Genomic DNA, 19,776 nt, shown 5'->3' with positions numbered 1-19,776 from the left:
TGCCTGAGAAAAAGGGGAGGGTCAGGTTGGACATCAGAAGGAATTTCTCCATGGAAAGGGTGGTCAGGAATTGGAAGGGGATGCCCAAGGAGGTGGCAGAGTCCCCATCCCTGGAGGTGTCCAAGGAAAGGCTGGATGTGGCACTCAGCACTCTGGGCTGTGACAAGGTGGGGATTGGGCACAGCTTGGCCTCAGTGACCCTGGAGAGCTTTTCCAACCTCACAGATTCTCTGAAAGTTGGATTGGGCCCACAATGTCATGTGGATGCTCAGTAAATTCCTGCTCTCTGGGGCCAGGGGCAGCAGGAGATGTCACCTGCTCATCCCTGCAAATGTAGAAGTTCCAGCTTGCACAACAGGCAGTGGAAGGAGAGTAAAACCCTCCCTGCAGAGCAGCCAGGGAGTTCTGCTGGGTTATTTCAGTCCTTGGACATGGTCAGGCAGGAGTTTGGCTAAGGAAGGGCTGGAGCCAGGTGTAGCTGTGGCACCATGGGAGCATCCCTGAGCCTGATGCTGCTGGGATGGGATTCAGAGCAGCCTAAGGGGCTCTGGCAGGTGCAGCTCTGCAGCCATGTGGGAAATTTGGGAATGAGGCAGGAGGTGATGGAATGGTGGGGGACAACCCTTCCCTGACCTTGCTCCAGTGAAAACCCAAGCCATGGATCAGGGGTTCGAATCAACCTGGTCTGGTTGAAGATTCCCTGCCCATTGCAGAGAGCTGGAGTGAGATGGTCTGGAAGGTCCCTTCCAACCCTGGGGACCTGCAGCAGGGTGTGGAGGAGCAGGACACAGCCCTAGCTCCCTCATCCCAGCCTGAGGAGCTCCTGCTGCTCTTGGCAGCTCCCAGGCCCACCAGGCTTTTGGGAAGTGCTGGATCAGCTGTGGGTGGGACTCACCTGTGCTATAAATAGCTGTCCTCTGCCAGAGCAGGACTTGGGCTGGGAGTCAGCAAAACATTCCAGCACGTGCTCACTCACATCCAGCCCTTGGCAGAAGTTGAGCATCTGCTTATTTTCAAGCCTGCACTTCTAAATTTTGGGAGCTGGAGCGGTGCTGCCATGGGATGGGCAAGCTGGATGTCAGTTATGATGGGTTTTGTTGACTACCTGGAGCTCCAGGGAATGCTGCCTTTAGCTCTAACACTTTAAAAGAACAACAAATAGTCTAAAGCTGAATATATGGGAATAAACATTCCCACAAGTCATCTGCTGTTAATTTAAAGTCAAATCAATTCATTTTAATCCAAAAGCAGCAGAGCAGCTTTCAGCCTCTGAAGACCATTGAATATTACACTTGATATCATCAGTAAAAAGGATTGCAGGGCATGTTTTATTTCACCAAGAGCATTGAGTGCTTTGCCAAACTCTGTCTCCTGAGGGTCACTGCAAATGTGTTCTCCTGCTTTTCATACAATGTGGTTGTGCAACTCTTTAACTATTCCTGCAATTTTAGCTTGGAGGCTTCTCTAATGCAAACGTGAATCTTGGTCTCACAGATTTATCTCCTCCTACACAAATGAATTATGAACAACCTTCCTTACAGGGCCTGAAGGGGCTCCAGGAGAGCTGGAGAGGGACTTTCCTTGGAGGGACAGGACATGGGGGAATGGCTTTAGGATGAAGAAAGTGAGATTTAAGTTGGATATTAGGAAAAAATTCTAGGCTGTGTGGATGGAGAGACCCAGACATAGAGAAGCTGTGGCTGCCCTTGGATCCCTGGAAGTGTCCAAGGCCAGGCTGGATGGGGCTTGGAGCAACCTGGAATGATGGAATGTGTCCCTGCCCATGCCAGGGGGTTTGAAATGAAAAGTCTTTCAGGTCACTCCACATCCAAACCATTCCATGATTCCATAACCTCACATGTGCCATGTTGCCGCAGGAAATTTTTACCTGAAACATGGGAACCAATCACTTCCCAGCAGAAGAGGTGCAAAGTGAGGAGCTCACCTAAATCCCTTGGACAAGTTGGGCTGTGCCAGGCCTATGTTAAATTAAATGGGGAAACAGCAAATGGACACTGCTTGCTTTAGGTCTTCATTTACCTTTTCTTCTGCCTCACTTGGAGGAAAGACCTCGGTGGGAAGTAGGAACACTGGGCAGCTTCCTCTGAGCACTGGGTGTCTTCGCCATGTTTGATTCCCTGCAGCTGCTCGGGGTGAGTTCATTTACCTCCTTAAAGGAGGAATTCCTATTTTCACTGGGTAATTAGCTGGCTGATGGAAACATGGAGAGAGCAGAAACCCAAATATTTAGGCAGAGCCATAAAGCACTTCCCAGAGCCGGCCCCGCAGCTGCAGCAAGCGCTGGTGGTTTTCGGGTGATACATTTGTCCTAAGGGATAAATTGCTGGAATAGCTTGAAGGGAGCATTGCCTCGTGCTTGCACGTCACTGTGCAGGGCAGGGCTGCACTGACAGCCACCAACGGGGCGCTCTGGCCTCACTGAGCTGTTCCCAGTCAGTTGTTGCTATCCTGGTGCTGGGTCCCTGTAGGAATGACGAATGTGGTGGAGCCGTGCCGGAACACAGCAGCTTGGCTGGGACAAGGACAACCCTCTGGGGGCAGAGAGCGCCCAGGTTTTGGGTGGCTGTAGGTCTCCCCCCATGGATGTACTCCAGGGCTGGGGATAACTCCATGCATCCTCCTCTGGCACATGGATGCTCATCCTGCCCATGGCAGCGGAGCAGGTGCCAGCGCAGCTCACGCACTCCAGATTTAATAAAGATCCATAGTGTTGCTGCTGAAAAGTCTGAATCAGTTGAGTCCTGCTTGATCTCTCCCTCCCTTTCAGCCTTCCCAGCTAATAATGGGCACATGGAAGTGATTAACAGAGCCTCGTGTGGCTGTTCCTTGTTGTTTGTGCTCCCTCAACGTGAGCTTTATCTCCCAGCACGAGGAGGACGTGTTTGGCATGTTGGACCTACCAGCTTTGCCAGCTGCAGGGACAGCACCAGCTCCTCCCCACACCCCTAGAGCAGGGAATTTCCGATTTTCTCCTGGTGATAAATGTGTGGCTTTAATAACCAAGATAAGCTCAGTCTTTGCCTGCTCTGTGCAGTCTTTGTGTCTCTTCTCCTGTGCTGAGCAATGCCTGAGGTGGGTTTCATCTTGAGCACATTTTTGTGACCCTCTGTGTCCTGCCATCCATCAGCAAGTCTTGGCAGATCCATGTCAAATGCCAAAATTAAGGATAGAGGGGTAAAATCAATTAAAATCTTTGAAAAACTTTCCATATCCGTTAAGAAATCTCATTTTCTTTGACACACATTTACTAGAAAGTTGGAGCTCAGCTCCATATTCTGTCCAGCTGGCAGGCAGTTCACAAAGCCATCCAGAAATTGTTTGGAAAGCCTGTTATTGACAACAGTAACCATTAACACACCCAATGAGCTAAAAAATAATGCACATACGGGTGAAAATGAATGCAGGGCATGTGTCTGTTTTGTGGAAATTAAAGGAAATTAATATTCATGGAATCACAGAATGGTTTGGGTTGGAAGGGAACTTGAAGCTCATCTTGTTCCACCCCCTGCCATGGGAAGGGACACCTTCCACTATCCCAAGTTGCTCCAAGCCCTGCTCAACCTGGCCTTGTAAGACTGAAAATATGGAATTATGAAGATGGTGAGGAATCCTGCTGGGAGCTTGGGTGGATCTCACACAGTTTCAGATCTTGATTAAGTTCCACCAACCTTTTCCCTTTTCTACCTTCTTTTGACCCAACTTGCTCCAAACCCTTCTCAGCAGAAGAACAGCCCCCTGGAAGGGCTGCTGGCATGGCTGGATTTTCTTGGGCTTGTTTGCATAACTTTGGATGTGCTCTTTAGGTCTGGAGTGCTTGTTTTGATCTTTGTTTGAATAATACTTGGAGTGTTGATCCATGACGTGGTTTTCTACAGCCTCCAAAGAGGTAAAAGATAATAAAAAAGATATTGTTGGGTTTAGGGGTTTCTTTAATTAATTCTTTAATTTCTGTCTTTAACCCAGCACTGCCAAAGCCACCACTAAACTGTGTCCCCAAGTGCCACACGTCTTCTAAATACACAAAGGGCATTTTGTGGCAATTATAATATAACTTAAATGATTTGGTTTATCTTTCTTTGTGGCTGGAAGTCTGGGAGGTTTTGGGCATTTCCTAAATCCATTAATTTATGGGAAGAGTACCACTGAGTGATTGGGAGCTGGGGGAAATCCTCTCAATGTGAAAAGCCAAACCTAAATGCAGAGACTGAAGCAAACATTCATGTACTGGCAAAACGAAATGGTTCTGTTTTCCTTTCTAATTCCTGCATTTCTGGGAAAGAAGTGAGGAATTATCAGTTGATAATCCTTAAAAATGGTAGCAGGGATTAAATCACAGAGTATCCAGGGCCATCACATCCATCCTCTCTCCCTCTTCTGAGCTTTCCACCTTGGAGTGGTGGAAACTCCCCATTTCCACCCCCATTTCCTTGGGGTTTAACTAAGCACAGCTTCACCTTCTGGGAATGTTCTGGGGGTTCTCCCTCCAGGGATGCACCTGCTAAGAAACACAAGGAAATCTGGTAGGACCCCATATTATGGGAAGGAGAGGTGACCCAGCTTCTCAGCAAAAAGGGGCACACACGTTGTACCAAGAGACACGCAGGTGTGTGGGGACTAATGGGATCTCCCCACCAAAAACCCCTTTTCCTGTCTGTTGGACCACAAAACCCAGGCAGCAGAAACACCTGGTGCTCCAGGGGCTGTTTTTCAGGTTGATAAAACAGGAAAGGAGCAGTTGTACCATGAAGACAGCATAGCCCAGCAGCACCCAGGTCAGCACACACTTCTTCAGTCCCACTCCTTGTGCAAAATCAGCCTTAAAATGGGCTGAAGTTGCTCTTTTGTTTAGAAATAATAAATGGCAGAGAAACGCACTAACCAGAAAGTCACTCTGGTCTGATCTTTGGGCTCTTCCACAAAGTACAGGAGCTGAGGCCTTTGGAATATTCCCTTGGGATTGCCTGGAGTGCTCTTGTCCAAGGCAGACCCATGGCTCATTTGCTGGGCCAGCAATGAGCCACAAAGATCCTTTCCATGAATAAAAAAAATCCCAATTCTATATCAGCATAAGATTTAGTCCCTCTTCTTGTTCTGAGTGACTCTTTGACTGTTTGGAAGGAAGTGATCAGGTATTCTGGAAATTCAATTAATTCCCTGGGTCACAGGGTAGTCCTAAGACAAGGAGTTAAACTTGTTTCCTTTTCCCTTGTTTTTAAGCTCATTTTCATTGTGTCCAGAGCATAGCTGAGATAAGCACTGCAGTAAACACACATCAGGACCACATTCTGCAAGGAAACATATTTTTGTCCTTTTTTTCCCCTTAAACCAGGGCTTCCACTGGATCCTTGTCTAATTCTCAAGGTCATTGTTAAATATTTTAAATACTTGGTGAAATGCCAAACTATTTTCATTGCCTGAAGTTTTCTCCTTGGAGAATGCTTGCAGACAAGGAAATGTGTCATCTTCAGCAGTTGTGTCAAAGAGAAACCTGCCTTGACAAGCATTTTTGTGACTCAGGAACTTGTTTTATTTATATTGAGTAGGGCTCAGTATTTATATTATATAAAGTTTTATTTATGTTGAGTAGGACCAAGTGTCTTGGCATGTATTTAATCACCAGCAGCAGTATTTAATTTAATTTAATTTTATGGATTTAATCTCTGCAGCAAGACTGTGGCTATTCTAGGTTTTATTTATTAGGGGTTTTATTACTCTGCTTTGTATTAAATCTGGGCTGAAATCATCACCAGGCTTTAGATGGGCCTGGATGAAGCAGGGGAAGTCCTGATGGGCCCTCCTGCTTAGGGCACATTCCCTCTGCAGGAACATCCACAGGGCTGGGGATGGCAAATGGGACAAATTGAGAGAAAAGTGGATTTTTCCTTTCTTCACAGCCAGTTGTGGGAAATCATTTTACAGTGAAAGCCTCTCCCAGGCAGGGCAAGAGCTCCTTGGTGGTTTGGGTCAGGCCTTAATCTACACTGGAATAATAATGCCTGAGCAAGCCTGGGTCTTGCCACAGCTTGGTTTCATCTTTTCTCAATTTTATCTTGTGAAAAAAGGAATTCAGATCTTTCTGTGACACCTTTTCACCATCACTTTCTTTGAGGAAGGAACCGAGGGAGCTTAAATGAGGTTGGAATTAGCCCCAGGCCTGTGCTCTGGCCTGAGTATGGAGATTGATCAAAAATGCTCAAAGGATGAATTTATGGTTGGTCTGATTGGGAATTCTGATTTGCTTGGAGGAAGGAGCAAACAGAACTTTCCAAAGCTGGATTATAAATAGGTGAGACATTTGTATTTCTTTTGTGAGAGCAAGGCAGCATTATCAGTAAAAAAAAAAAAAAAAACAAAAAACAAACAAACAAACAAAAAAACACCTTGACTAAAGCCAGTCATTTTTATTTCCTTCTAAGCCCTAATTTTGATTTCTGCAGGAGATTTACAGTGAAACTCCAAAGCCTCTGGAAGCACTGGGCATTATCCCTGTGACAGGGCTGGCCTGGGCTTCATTCTCCTTGGCTTTTCCATGAACAAAGCTGGTCAGGCATTGGCACAGCTGTGCATGTGGCACCTGGGGACATGGGGCAGGGCTGGTTTGGCAGCACTGAGGAAATGGTTGGACTTCATTATCTCAGAGGACTTTTCCAGCTTAAAAGATTCCCTGAGTCTGGGCTGGGCTTAGAGGGCAACGTGCCCCATCCTAATGGGCCACTGGCTGTGGGGACAATGTGGGGACAATTTTCTCCCAAGTGTGGACATTTCTGGTTGAGTTTGTGACAGTGAGAAGAGCACTGAGCAGAGGAGAAGGGCAGGATATGGTGTGGGTCTGACATCTGCCACTGTCACCAGCAGAGTGGCCTCTGATGAGGCAGGGAAGGGCTGCCTGGAGGTGTCTGTTCATAATTAAATAACAACAGCAATCATCTTGAGGGATTTAATGAAAATGGATACAAAACATGGCTTGCTTTGTAGAGAAAACAAAGTTCTTTTATTTTGCAACCAATTAATCCCTTCTTTCCCCCTTTGTGGATTTTTTCCTCTTCCCAGGAAAGAAGACAGTAAAAGTTGCAATTAATTGCTTTAATTTCTTTGTCTTTTAGGAAAATTTAGGGAGATCATAATTCACATGAGCACATTCCATGGAGTGAGAAGAGGTGAGGGGAGAGGATGATATTCCCAAGATTTAGCAGGTGGAGCCATCACTGAGCCCCAGAGGAGGCTGGAGTGATGCTTTTTGGGGCTCTTGGCAGTTTTGGGGTATTGATGTGGCTACAGTCTGGCACAGCTTTAGGAGAGAGGCAAAAGGTGGTGACTAAAAACCTGACTGGATAAGAACCTGTCTGCCTAAAAACCTGCTCTAACCAGCAATAGAGATGGTTCTGGGGAGGTGTCAGTGGGGATATTATTTCTTTATGATCTCTTCTCTGGCCCCCTCAGTATTTGTTTTACACAGCTGCCTCCAACATCTGCTTTTCATCTCTGCTCTCTGTCCATGTAGGTATTCAAAAATGCCTTCCTTCTTCCAGCTGCTTTCTGTGCCTCCTGCCTTGGCAATGAAACGTGCAGATAATTGAATTCAAAAATCACTTTAAAACAGGTTACTGAGTCTTTTACACCCAAATTATTAAAGGAGTAATGTCAGCTGCCTTCCACACAAGGGAAGATGGGGGAAAAGAGCAGGATGAGCCTGAAATTTCTCAGGAATCTGAAAGGAGGCTGAAGCCATTCTGTAGTTCCAGTTTGAGTTTTCCCATCTTTCTACTGGAAGGATTTTAAGCTGTTTTCCAACCCTTCCTCTGAGCACTTGGAGCAATCAGATCCCAAGCTGTGGTTCAGCCTTTGAGCCCAGGATCCACCTCTGGAGCATTGGGATTCCTGGGAGAGCAGCTCCCTGTGGCCAGGCAACCAGCCCTGGTGTCAGAAATCCCCGATTCCTCAGCTTTTGGCACCACTTGGCATGAAAACGTTTCAGTCCTGGCACAGCAGGTCCTGGCAGCAGTCTCTGAGCCCTGGCACAGCAGGTCCTGGCAGCTTCACCCTGCTGGGAGGGGGGTGTTGCACGAGTGGGGGTTTGCAGTTATTCCATCTCACTTTCAGCCTGAAATGCTCTCCCTCCTCCCTCCTCCCCGGGACACGAGGGGTTGTTGCTCTTGGATTAAGGAGCTGCAGCTCCGAGGCTTTTCTCAAAAGCAAATACAACTTTTGACCTCACTGTGGAGCAGATTTTGCCTGGATCCAAGGCCAGCAGCTCCACTAGTCTCCTGATGCCTCCTCCCTCTCATTCTCACTGCAGCCTCCTTGGAGAAAAACCTTCTTCTTTGCAGAAAATCCCTCTCCTGTTCATGTTTTTCTCATTCTTTTTTATTTGTCTCCTTGGGCAGAGCTCACCCTTGGAATAACACCCCTCCACACTGCAGTATCTGTGTGTCCCTGGGGCTGAGCTTCTCCTGCATCTTGGATCAGCCACAGAACAGGCAAATCTGAATTTCCTCATGTAGGTGATCAACAGTGAGGTTTGGAGCCCCAAGACTCCCAGGCTCAGGGAGAGTTTGAAGCATAATCCACCTTCCAGCCCAGAGGAAAAATGGGGTTTGCATCCCTTCCTTCTCCTTCTCCTCCTCCTCTTCTTCCTCAGAGTTACAATGGGCAAACAGCCCATCATAAGGAAAGTGACTGGGAAAAAGCTGCCAGGTTATGGCTCTGATGTCTAAAAGGTGTAGAGGATTTTAGGAAAGGAACAAGGAATAGAACTGGGGCCAGGTGGGATCAAGGTCCCCAAGGCCTGGAGGTCTCCAAACCAGCCCTGAGTGGAGCCCTGAGGTCAGTGTCCACCTGGATTCACATCCCCTGGTTTTGTTTAGCAGGCAGAGGAAAATCTCCTGTGCTTCTATGTCTTCCTCCATCTGAAAATGTAAACTATGGTAAAGTATCTGCTTATAGTGTGACCTCTTCACTTGAGTGGGGGTTCTGTTCTGAGGTGAATTCCAGCAAACCACGGTGTTTACAAGGAAAATGCCTTTTTTTGGTGTTCTCATGCCCATTAAAAATCATTGGGGGAGAAGCTGGAGACTTTTCATGGCTCACCCAGGGAACTTGAGGGAATAAATATTCCTACTCCACTGTTTTAAAAAATAGAAGAAAAAAGAAACTAACTAAAATCAGTTTTAAATAATTGTTTGGTACCACCTGTGGTGACACATCTGCTCTGAGTTTTAAACCAGTGAGGTGCTGGGTTTTCCACCCAAACTCAGGTTTACAGCAAACAGGAACAAACTCAGCCCTGCCAGGGCTTGGAGCTGGCAAGAGGTCGGGTGCTCCAGGTCATTATTTCTAAACTCCAGGAGGGATTTAGCCCACTCTGGGGACAGGGCTGTGCTGGACAGACAAAACCCTTCCCGAAGGATTCTGGCTCCCCACCGTGGCAAGAGCACGAGCTGGGCTGGGGAATGTGCCAGGGGAGGTGGCCCTGGGTGCTGAGGTTGGAGCTGCACGGGAAGGTGATGGATGGGGCTTGGAGCAGCCTGCTCTAGTGGAAGGTATCTTGCCCATAGAGGGGATTTGATTAGATGGCCTTTAAAGCCCTTTCCAACAGAATCATTCTGTGGTGGCCACTGGCAACTGGGAGTTGCAGCCCCTGGGAGGTCCAGCTGCTGTTCCAGGAGCTGCTTCTGCACAGGACTGGGGGAGATGACAGTTCCTGTGAGGGACAGGCAGTCCCACACTTCGCATGGTCACCCAGCTCTGTAAACAAACTTCCATGTGCCTGGAGACAGATCAGAGCCCGGGACTCCATCCCTCTGCTCCTCAGCACACTCAGGGGAAAGCCAAGAGCAATAGATTTATGGAATCCAAACATCACAAATGCAATTTATTTACACTGCTGATGCCAAAAGGAGAAGCAGATGCTTCTGGTTTGGATGCCTGTCCAGCCTAATTTCAGGAAAACATGGGAGTCAGTGCGAGGGAAAGGACTGTGAAATTGACTGTGTCACCCCCAGTTAGAGTCCTGGTCCATCCCTGTCCCATCCTCGCAGCCGTGTGTGCCAGCTCTCCAGGAACAGCCTCCAGAGCACACCCAATCCCATTTTTCCTAGTTCTGCTGTAAAGATATCCATCCAGGATGCCTCCTGCAGGGCCAGAGGGTTGCAGAGCACTGCAGGGCTCTGGCTGACTCGGTGTGGCAATGGCTTTTCCTGACTCAAACCATCCTGGGCTCAAAGGATAAACAGCCCCCAGGGGACTTAACTGGCAATTGCACCCTGCAAGTGAGAGGTCCCAAAACAAGGTATTAACCAAGGGGGATTGTGTGGCCACTGAAAAGCGTCTTTGGCAACCAGATGTGGAGCTAGCTGTGACCTGCTGCCTCCTGTGCCCCCTTGTGGGATCACAGACTGGCCCCTTGGAAAGAGACCTTAAAGCCCATCCATGGGCAGGGACACCATCCCCTATTCCAGGCTGCTCCATGCCCTGTCCTACCTGGCCTTGGGCACTTCCAGGGATCCAGGGGCAGCCACAGCTTCTCTGGGCACTCTGTGCCAGGGCCTGCCCACCCTCACAGGGAAGAGTTCCTTTCCAATATCCATCTAACTCTGCCCTCCTCCATCCTAAAGCCATTCCCCCTGTCCTGTGCCTTTGTCCCAGGTCTCCAGGCAGTGCCGGAGCACAGCCGGGTTTTCCTTCGGGCTGGTTTGGTCTCCCTCTCCCAGCAGAGGGCACGATGTGCAAGCGAGAGCGGAGATCCCCGGCCAGGAGCGATTCCAGGAATGATGCAGCGAACGGGAACAAGAGCCAAAAGCCCTCACTCAGACGGGACGTGTCGGACACTGCGTGTGGTTGGGGTGGCCAGGGCCACTCACTGCTCCCAGCCGGGGCCAAACACCTTCTTGCACTGTCCATAGTGCTTGGTTTCGTTATTAAACACCCCCGGAGGTCCTTTAAGTGGCATTCAGAGAAATGTCTGTGAATTCAAGAAAATGGAGCCAGCATCTGTTAGAAGAAACCAAATTGCCCCTAATTTTCCAGAATTTTGATCTTGAGAGAGCAACATTTCCCAAGAACATTCAACGTCTTTTAACATGATTTACTGCCGGGAGCAAACCCATCTCCTCAATTCAGTTGGCTCTGTGGGTGGTGTGAGGTCTAAATCCAAGTGTTTGGATTACTGATGCTTCAGGAAGCTCATCTCTAAAAATGACGAAGTTGTAGAAAAATACCTTCCTGCCTGAGTCTTTCCTTCTCCCTGGACTATTATCAAACTCTCTTTGAAAGAGGCTTCCCAGCAAAAGTAGGAGAAAAGTTCCCTCCTTGCCTTAATCATTAAGTAACGTAAACATGCTGTGTAACCTCAGCTCTAATTTTAGGATTTTGGTCATTCCTATGACATGGGAATTTCCTTTTCATGGGCACCATTACATATCTGTTCCAAAAATTCTTTTATTTCACCTTTCTGCTTTCATGGTGCTGCTGCAGTGATGCAAGTCCTGCCTGGCTGACACTCACAAGCAGTGAAATCTAAACTACTTTTCTTCCAAGAGGCAAAGTTTACACTGATCCAATGTCCTGGGAGAATGTCTTGTGAGAGGGAAATGCCTTCCTTCAGCTGCCCCATGCCAGCTGTGATTGCTATTTGAATTCCATGTGCTTCCATTGTAATTCTCTGTTGCAGGAATGGGTGCATCTCCCTGCACTCCAGAAAAGGCTCTTGTGGTCCTGGAGAGGATGGATTGGGGGTTTGGTGCAGGAAATAGCTCCAAGATAAACACAGGTGGTCTGGAGAAGCTGTGGCTGCATCCCTGGAAGCATCCACAGATGGACAGGGCTTGGAGAAACCCGGGATAGTGGAAGGTGTCCCTGCCCATGGCAGGGGCTGGATTAGATCCACCCTTTCCTACCCAAACCATTCCATGATTTTGTGATTCCAAGCTCTTGGCAAAGGCAGATTCTGAGCTCTTCTGCAGAGAATGGCCTGACCCCATAGCCACAGCTACATCAACCACCAGAAGCCAGCCAAAACGACTCTGGGAATCATATCCAAGTGAAAAATAAAAATAGCTCATCTGCTTTAGCTGAACTGTAGAAAAGCCTCTTTATAAGGATTTGGAATCTTCAGATGAGGATGTGAACAAGGGGAATGGAGGTTCTGTCCTTGACTGCAAAGTGCTTTGGGTGTCCCAGCCATGCAGATCTCTCCAAGCCTGGTGTATTGATTGCACTGTGCTAGAGATGACTGCTGGGGATATTTCTCCTCAGAGACACCTTTAGCTCGCAGGCAGTTGCAGCTAGGCACTCGGAATGAGCCCATGCAAAGCAGAAACTCAGTTTACCTCTAGTGGAAAAGGTTCAGGTGATGGTGAAGAGAAAGAGAGCGGGTTCTGCCAGAGGGTTAAATCCAGAGTTTATTCCAAGATGACACAGTTCTGAATCTCGGTAACTACTCCAACAGAACAGGGACCACATGGCTCCAATGCCTTTTAAGCTCACAGGGAGGTGGGAGGGAGAGGATAGGTGAGCCACCAACCAGGTGGGAGGGGGAGGGTCTCAGGGGACAATGACACCTGGACCGGCCAATGACTCCAGGTCTGAAAAGCATCTTTTGAACTTCTGCCAATTACACGATGCCCTTGCTGGAATGTGGAACTTGACAGACAGCAATTAGGAAGAGGGCAGGGGGAAGGCAAGGAGGAAGCAGAGCTTCACACCACAACACTGGTGTTCTGCCCCAGAATTTCCTTGTGGAGCATCTCCTTCCCTTTCAGCCTGGCCACTGCCACAAACCCCAGCTGCTATCAGGAGGGACACTGGGTCATCAGAGAATCATTGAGGCTGAAGGGATCTCCAAGGTCACCAAATCTAACCTGAGCTCTTCCATGTGCAGAGGTGGAACCAGCCAAAGGAAAAGCTTAAATGCTGCTCATTCTCCTGGGAAATCACTTCCTCCCCTTTTGGGGGAGCTCTTGGCTGCTCTTGGCCCTGGGGAACAGCAGGAAGGGCTTTCCCCCACAGCACCCATCAGCAGCACAGCAAAACCACCAGCAGCCTCTGGGTCTTCCCTGGTGGCTTTCCGCTGACAGGGGGAACTCTTCCATTTATCAGTTTGATCATCCTGTGCAGGGTTTTGTTTCCTCTCCATCTGCAAAGGTGATCAGAAGTGGGGCTGAGGGGGACCAGCTGCCAGGAACTGCACCACAGCAAAACTGTGAATCTGCTGAGATGGGGCAGGAGATAGAACAGCCCCGGTGTCACTGGGTTCTCTCTGTCCCTCTTAGCCAATCAAGCAGTCAAACGTGGTCTTAATGTTCACTATAAAACCTTGCCAATGTGGGCTGTAACAAAATAATCTCCTCTAGATCTCTCTAGCAGAACCTCAGCAAAAATACATAAATAATGTCCAGGCTTTAACAAAATACATTTTTAATAAATACAGCACTTCAAGTAACATTTCATCTCTCCTGGGAGTCTCTCACTTCAGGCTTCAGGAGCAGGAACAGGTTATCACAGTGCATCAAGTTATTAGGACATCCTTCCTGCTGATGGGATCAGCTTTGATTGGGAATATTCATCCAGGGCTTTAATTGACTTGATTACATTTCTGCTCTGATTTTACTGATCCCCAGCCCTTGGCAGAGCTTCTTTTTGAGTCTCCTGAGAAGCAAAGTCAGCACTCAGCACTTGCTGCTGGTGCTGCAGCCATGAGCTGGGAATGGCACAAGGATTTGGGAATGGCAGAATCATCTGGGGATGGCAGAAAGACCTGAGAATGGCAGAATGATCTGGGGGTGGCAGAAAGATCTGAGGATGACAGAACATCTGGCAGAAGTTCAGTCTCTCCTCACCACAGCCTGTACCTGGAGGTCCCATGGGAATTCTGGAGGATTTGGAAGTGCCCATGGCCATGTGTGAGTTGGGTAGTGTCAGAGGTGTCTGGAACACCTTTGTGTTTTGCTGATAAAATCCCAGAGAGTTGAGGAAATCCCAGGAATCAACAGCTGGGAACAGCTCTCACACATCCACCCAAGCCCCAGTGTGGTCAGAAAGACATTGGTGGCTATGATCTTCCACACCACTGCCAGGGGAGGTGGGACAGCTCTGCTAATGCCAGCAAATCCTTCCCTGCCTCTAAACCCGCAGCCAGGGAATCACTGGGGATGCCTCTGGATGCAGTACATGGAACCCTCCACACAGGGGGGTTCTAAAACTCTCTCTCCTAGGGCTGAAGCAAAGACCTGCATTGCAGCTTTCCACCCTTTTATTTCTGAAGAAGGATGTGAGAGAAGCTGTTTCCTACTTTGCTGTGACAACCTCCCAAGAACAGCTCTGGGAATGTTCCAAAGCGTGGCATCTCAGCCCAGCTCTGTCCCAGGAACTCTCCAGGTGGGGCTGATGCCCTGAGCCCACCTTGGACATCTTGGTGCTCACCTTGTCTCTCCAGCTTACCTGCAGAGCCTGGGGGTCACCTGAGTTAGGAATATCTTAGGACATAGATCCTGTCTTCAGTAAACAACTACACAACTCTTGGCTCAACAGATCCCTGAGGAAGCATTTAAGCACCCTTTTTATATAAAAAATAGTGTGGTTGATTTACTACCGTGAAATGTCTTTTGTTTCACCTCTACAGTGAATGAAGTCTAAATAAACACACACCAGCTGTGGTGTCTTAATGCCAAGGGGCTCCTCAGCCCCAAACTCTTCTCAATAACAGTACCAGGAATCAGGAAGGTTTAACCTCCCTGGTGAGCCTTGGTCCTGGTTATTGAACAGTTTCCAAATGGTTTGGAATTGCATTGAAGGGCCTTGTGTCGCTCCAGCATTCCCAGAAGGTACATCCTACTTGGATTTGAGTCTAGACCTGGGAGACATGCTGAAAAATATCTTGTAGTAAATGTAGACATTGATAATCCTCAGCAGAATTCCCAGGATGTAGCTGAGGGACCTGAGCAGGGCCGCGGCCGCGCCGCAGAGCTGGAACAGGAGCCCCGGAGGGCCACGGGACGGAGAGGAGGCCCCGCCGGCCCCCAGGTGGTCATCCACGAGGAACAGGGCACACTCTGCGGCCACCAGCGCCCAGATCACCCTGGACAGCAGCCTGGCGTTCCTGACAGTGCGCAGGGGCCGTGACTCCGAGGGCAGGAAGGTGATCATGTAGGCCTCGAAGGCCACACAGCTGAGCAGGACGCAGCTCACGTGGGTGTTGGCCGTGAGGAGGATCCGTGCCACGGCCGAGGCTGCGGGAGAGACAGCGGCACCAAAACTCCCCAAAACCACGTCAGAAACAAGGCTAAGCAAAACCAGGATGTCTGCCTGGGCCAGGCTGGAAATGAGGACTGCAGTGGACTTGGAGGAGACCTTGGCAGACTGCAGGAGGATCATGGTGTACGCGCTGCCCAGCAGCCCCAGGAGGGTGCTGACAGCGTTGGAGGAAGACAGGACGAGGTATTGGATATACTTCAGTGCCAGGTATCTTCTGAGATCTTTCATGTGGTCTCTGTCCATTGAAATGCCAGTTAGGGAAGAATACCTGGAATACATATAAAAAAACCCCCAGTGATTAAATGTAAAATTAACAGGATGGATTCCAGGCAAATTATGATGGACCTGCACTTGTACAGGCACATTCCGGTGTCAAGAACCACTTGGAGATGATGCCAGCTCAGGATTTGAGCTCGTATTTACACACTCATATCATAAATAGGAATGAAGTTTGTAAGTGCCTGGATATTTTTAGGTAGCAGCATAATTTGTGTAATCTTGCACTGAAGGGATGTAAGTGTGAATTATCCCTGTCCCTGAAAGGAAGTAGCCAGAAAATTATAAACTGCAGTTCCTAGAAAATACTAACATCATCTCTGAATTCAGTTCTAACAAATAAACAAGGAAATTGTTATCTAAATCAGAGACATGAGATGAGATTAGATAAGGAAGAACAATGTGGGTTTCTCACAGATAAAGAAAATTGAGCCCAGCTTCCTCCTGTATCAGGGTGATCAATCCTGGTGGGAACCAGCCCATGTCACATAGCTTGAATTTTCTGAAGAGTTTCAATACTGTTTCATGAGGCCTTTTAGGGAGGAGCAAGGTAAGAAATGTGGCCTAGGTGAAGCTGTGGTTAAGTCATACCCAGCTGGATGGGAAATTGAGGGAAGGCTCCTTCTCAGGAATTTGAGGAATGATGTGTCAAGTGTGGCTCTGCAGAGATCTCACATTATGTAGTTTTCACGAACTGCAAGAAGGAACTCAGCAGAATTTAGGCCTTGATTGAGGTGTGTGACCAGTTTTGAGAGCAACAGCTCAAAAAAGGTGACACTGAAGGAGTTCCAAGGAGGCTGATCCTCAGAGATTGAGCCGAGTGTAACAATTCCATTTCCCTCCTATTGAGCAATTATCTCCATATGTAAATTCCCAGAATTCCCAATGTCAGCACCTTGGAGCTGGTGTTACAGAGCTTTTCCAGTGCATTACCCAGCAGGTCTGGGTGCCTGCTTAAGTCATCACCTGGGTTTAATTTTGCTGGGACGATGGGAAGATGATAAGTGATTCCCATGAAATGTACGGACCCAGGTTTTTGAGACTGGGATTCCCGTTGCTTGTAGAGACTTGACTGGTACCAGGTTGATTCATCTGAGATTCACATGTGCCTGTTCTCCTTTGTCTTTGAGGTGTCTGATCCAACTTGCTGAAGGATTACTTTGCGGAAGAAGTAGGAAAAGATTTCTCCCTGTATTTCAGCTGAGTCAGCTCATCTTACCCTCCCTTCCCACAGTGATTAAGTGGAAAAACGATTCTGCATTTTGTGGCAAAAGCAAATGATCTTAGAGGTCTTCTCCAACCTTAATGACTCCATTATTGGTTTAACCTTTTGTTTTGATACAGAGCACCAAAGCAATTCCAATCTAATGGAACAAACCCTGAATCCACAACACGGAACTCGTGCAAGCTCCAAGAGGAGGAGAACCAAGCCACGACATGTACAGCTGAATCCTGATTTATCTTCTTATCTCCAAGTAAGTTACTCCTTTGAGAGGTACATTAAGGATCTCCTGTCATTATTTTTTTTCTTGCAACCTACTTCCGTGTCCATTTTCATGAATTATATTTTTGAGGAGATAAATTACGTGCCTTGATAAAGATCTTTGCTTGTTTTAGGGCTGGATTTACAGCAGATCTTATCTATGTGGAGCATTTGAACTCACAGCTTCTGGACTTTGGCTCCTACCTTGCCCCAGGGTTTGGTGATGAGTCCAAGGAGGAGTGTTAGGAATCAGGAACAGCCGGAGAAGCCAGGGGAGGTGCCCAGGGCAGAACCCTGAGGAGCTCAAGATGTTTCTCCCATCTTCTCGAAACTTCAGCATTTTCTGTAGTGCTGCCAGCATTTTCTGAACACTACAGTGTCCTTTGGGAAGGAACTGGAGCTTCTGGCTGGAAGGTCCCTTCCTGCTTTCTGTTGGTGACAGCCAGAGGTATCTGTCCCTTCATTCCATGTCTGTCCCTCAAGGCAGGATTGCTGCTAGGGTTCCCTCCTGCTCCCTCCACCTCTTCCAGACTATAATTTAGGGGTTAAAACTGTCATCCAGAATGCAGCAGAGCCAGGTTTGATTTCCTCCTTCTCCTCAGGGGTTTGAGATGTTTATCTCCTGTGGGTGGATAGGGTTTGTCCTCGTGCTGAAGGAATCTGGGCAGAGTGTGAGAAAACAGGTGACACCCTGGCCAAGGGTGTCAGGGATCAGGAGCAGCCCCATGGGTCACCACACAGGCATTTGGAATAGACATCCCAGTTCCTGGGACTTGCTCTAAGTGCTGTTTGGATTCATCTGTTCATATGAATGAAACAGAGCTGGGAGATGTTCTCAGGTGCTGGAGTTCCATCCATGGAGAGCTCCAGAGGCCCCTGACAGAGTTTTGGCACTGCCAGTGCCCACCCTCCATGGAGACAGGGGTTGGGATGTGGCAGGAGGAGGCAGGGAATGCTGACTACCCTACAAGGATGCTGTGAGGGCACAGTCCCTGCTCCTGTCACCAAATCAGTGCCAGAGAGCTCCCTGGGCACAGCACTGGTCAGATACAGCCTCTGCACAGGTAAGAGAAAGGTAAACTTGGGTGAAGAGCAGGTGCATGAAGGGAGCACAGGCAGGGGCTGAAGCCACAGACTCCTCCTGTGTGGCTCACCTGAGCTCCTACTGCCAGGATCCCATCCATGGCTTCCTCCCACTGGGAAATCCCACCAGCCCACAAAGACATTTGGTGAGGAGAGAGCAAACCCTTCCCTCTGTGGGAAGGGATCTCACCAGGTATGGGAACAGGAGTGGGAGCTGTTTCATGAGTGTTTCTAGAATGGCCACACTTGGTGGAGGAGGAAACCTGAGCTTCACCCATTTATTTACAGTTTACAAAGCAGCTCTTGTGGCCTGTGGTTCAGGTCACCCACAAGAGGATTCCTGCACATGGGCAGGGACACTTGGACAGTTTTTGGTGAGATGAAAGCTAAGTTTAAGCTCACAGAAGGTTTCCTGAACCAGCACTTGGTGTTTTCAGTGCAGTATTTTTTTATTTCCACAGAAATCTCTCCTGACACACGTCCCAAATTCCAGATAATAGTAACTGCTCATTTGTCATAAATACATTGTTGTAGTCTAAGGGGTACCCAAAAATACCTCCTGCTCTTAAACAAGTAATTCCTTTCAAAATTCCTCCTGGAATGATGTCAAAGGATATAAAGAAGAGGAGAACAAATTAAAAAGGCAGATTAGCACTGAATATCCTGACTGTAATGAGATGCTATTCCTTATTTGAAAAGGAAAAATACTTACATTTTCTGGAAGAAGCAGCCAGGGATAGTTTTCTGCATCCCTGCACTCTGTGTGATGTCTCAGCAGAGCTGAAATGTGCCGTTTCCCTTGGAATGATTCCTGGTTTTTATACAGAGCACCCCGTGTTCGGCTCCACGTCAGAGCTGGGGCCACGGGATTTGTTTTGCTGGGCAACTTCCTCCAGAGCTGGTTTCACAAGGATTACTCACTGGAATCGTGGTGCCCATTAACTTTCAGCTGTCTGGAAAAACTGATGGCCTGAGTGGAAAAGGAGTCCCAGACACTTCCTCACACACAGGCTGGAGCAGATTACAGGGAGCCATCCCAGGCTTGTCAGGGTGCTGCGTGGGCCAGCACAGGTTATCCAAGAGAGAAACCCTCTGAGCCCAGAAGGGATGTCCCTGGCACGGCTGGACTGGGCTATCCCGGCAATGTTTGTGTTGGCGTTGCCTGGGATACCCAGGTTTGGCGCTGCTGACGCTGCACTCCCGCTCCTCATTGTTCTCCAGGGTCGGAGCCAAGTCCTTTCTTGTTTCGGGAAATTTCCTCCCGAGGCATCGGTGAGCAGCAGAGCAGCAGAGGAGCATCCCGCAGGCACAGTAGGGAGCAGCACAGGGACACATCCCCAGCCACATGGACCCGGAGCACAGCTCCCAGGCTGTGGGTGCTGATCCCACACCTGCACCCAGGACATGGAAGCAGGAATTGAAAGGCAGAGACTCTGCCTCGGTTCTGATCAGCAGGAGGGTTCACCGCCTGCCCCACACCAGCCCTGCCATTCCCTCAGTGCTTCCTGAAGCCATGAGGAGCTGTGGAAGGATAAAGCAGTGGAAATTTCAGGTGCTGCAAAGGATGGTGCAGGGATGGAAGCCCAGCACTCTCCTCCTCACCTGGAGACACTGGGAGGAACATCTGCCAAAGGCACCCTTGGAAATAGGGACTGGGCTGGGTG

The 19,776-nt window shown here is 48.6% G+C and overlaps 2 protein-coding genes across 6 annotated transcripts in view; one reads left to right on the top strand and one right to left on the bottom strand.

Moving 5' to 3' along the window:
- Positions 1–19,776, top strand: part of CYSLTR1 (cysteinyl leukotriene receptor 1) — a 76,292-nt gene that overhangs the window by 37,651 nt on the left and 18,865 nt on the right. The window contains exon 2 of one of the 2 annotated variants that reach the window (XM_059859138.1): positions 16,891–17,041. The gene's annotated coding sequence lies outside the window, so the exon portion shown is untranslated. Of the gene's footprint in view, positions 1–16,764; positions 17,042–19,776 lie in introns of those variants that run through there. The other variant, XR_009488250.1, reaches the window with a different exon arrangement.
- On the bottom strand, positions 9,863–19,224 carry LOC132333743 (uncharacterized). 4 transcript variants are annotated; one of them, XM_059859141.1, is made up of 2 exons: positions 18,825–19,224; positions 9,863–15,538 (listed from the first exon to the last, which is right to left on the bottom strand). In XM_059859141.1, exon 2 carries the CDS (start codon positions 10,918–10,920, stop codon positions 9,961–9,963), a length of 960 nt encoding a protein of 319 aa, XP_059715124.1. In that variant the 5' UTR covers positions 10,921–15,538; positions 18,825–19,224; the 3' UTR covers positions 9,863–9,960. The 4 variants fall into 4 exon arrangements, with proteins under 4 accessions (XP_059715124.1, XP_059715125.1, XP_059715126.1 ...); XM_059859142.1 differs by lacking the exon at positions 18,825–19,224 and adding an exon at positions 17,234–18,791; XM_059859143.1 differs by having other exon boundaries at positions 12,402–15,538; positions 18,825–19,211.

This window comes from Haemorhous mexicanus, chromosome 14 (genome assembly GCF_027477595.1).
Source record: "Haemorhous mexicanus isolate bHaeMex1 chromosome 14, bHaeMex1.pri, whole genome shotgun sequence".
NCBI lineage: Eukaryota > Metazoa > Chordata > Aves > Passeriformes > Fringillidae > Haemorhous > Haemorhous mexicanus.
Note: the sequence above shows the minus strand (reverse complement) of the source record. Positions and strands in the feature narration are given on the sequence as shown.

Coding starts and splice junctions, on each gene's coding strand:
- LOC132333743 (XM_059859141.1), bottom strand. CDS start 10,920: ATGGACAGTGCAAGAAGGTGTTTGGCCCCGGCTGGGAGCAGTGAGTGG.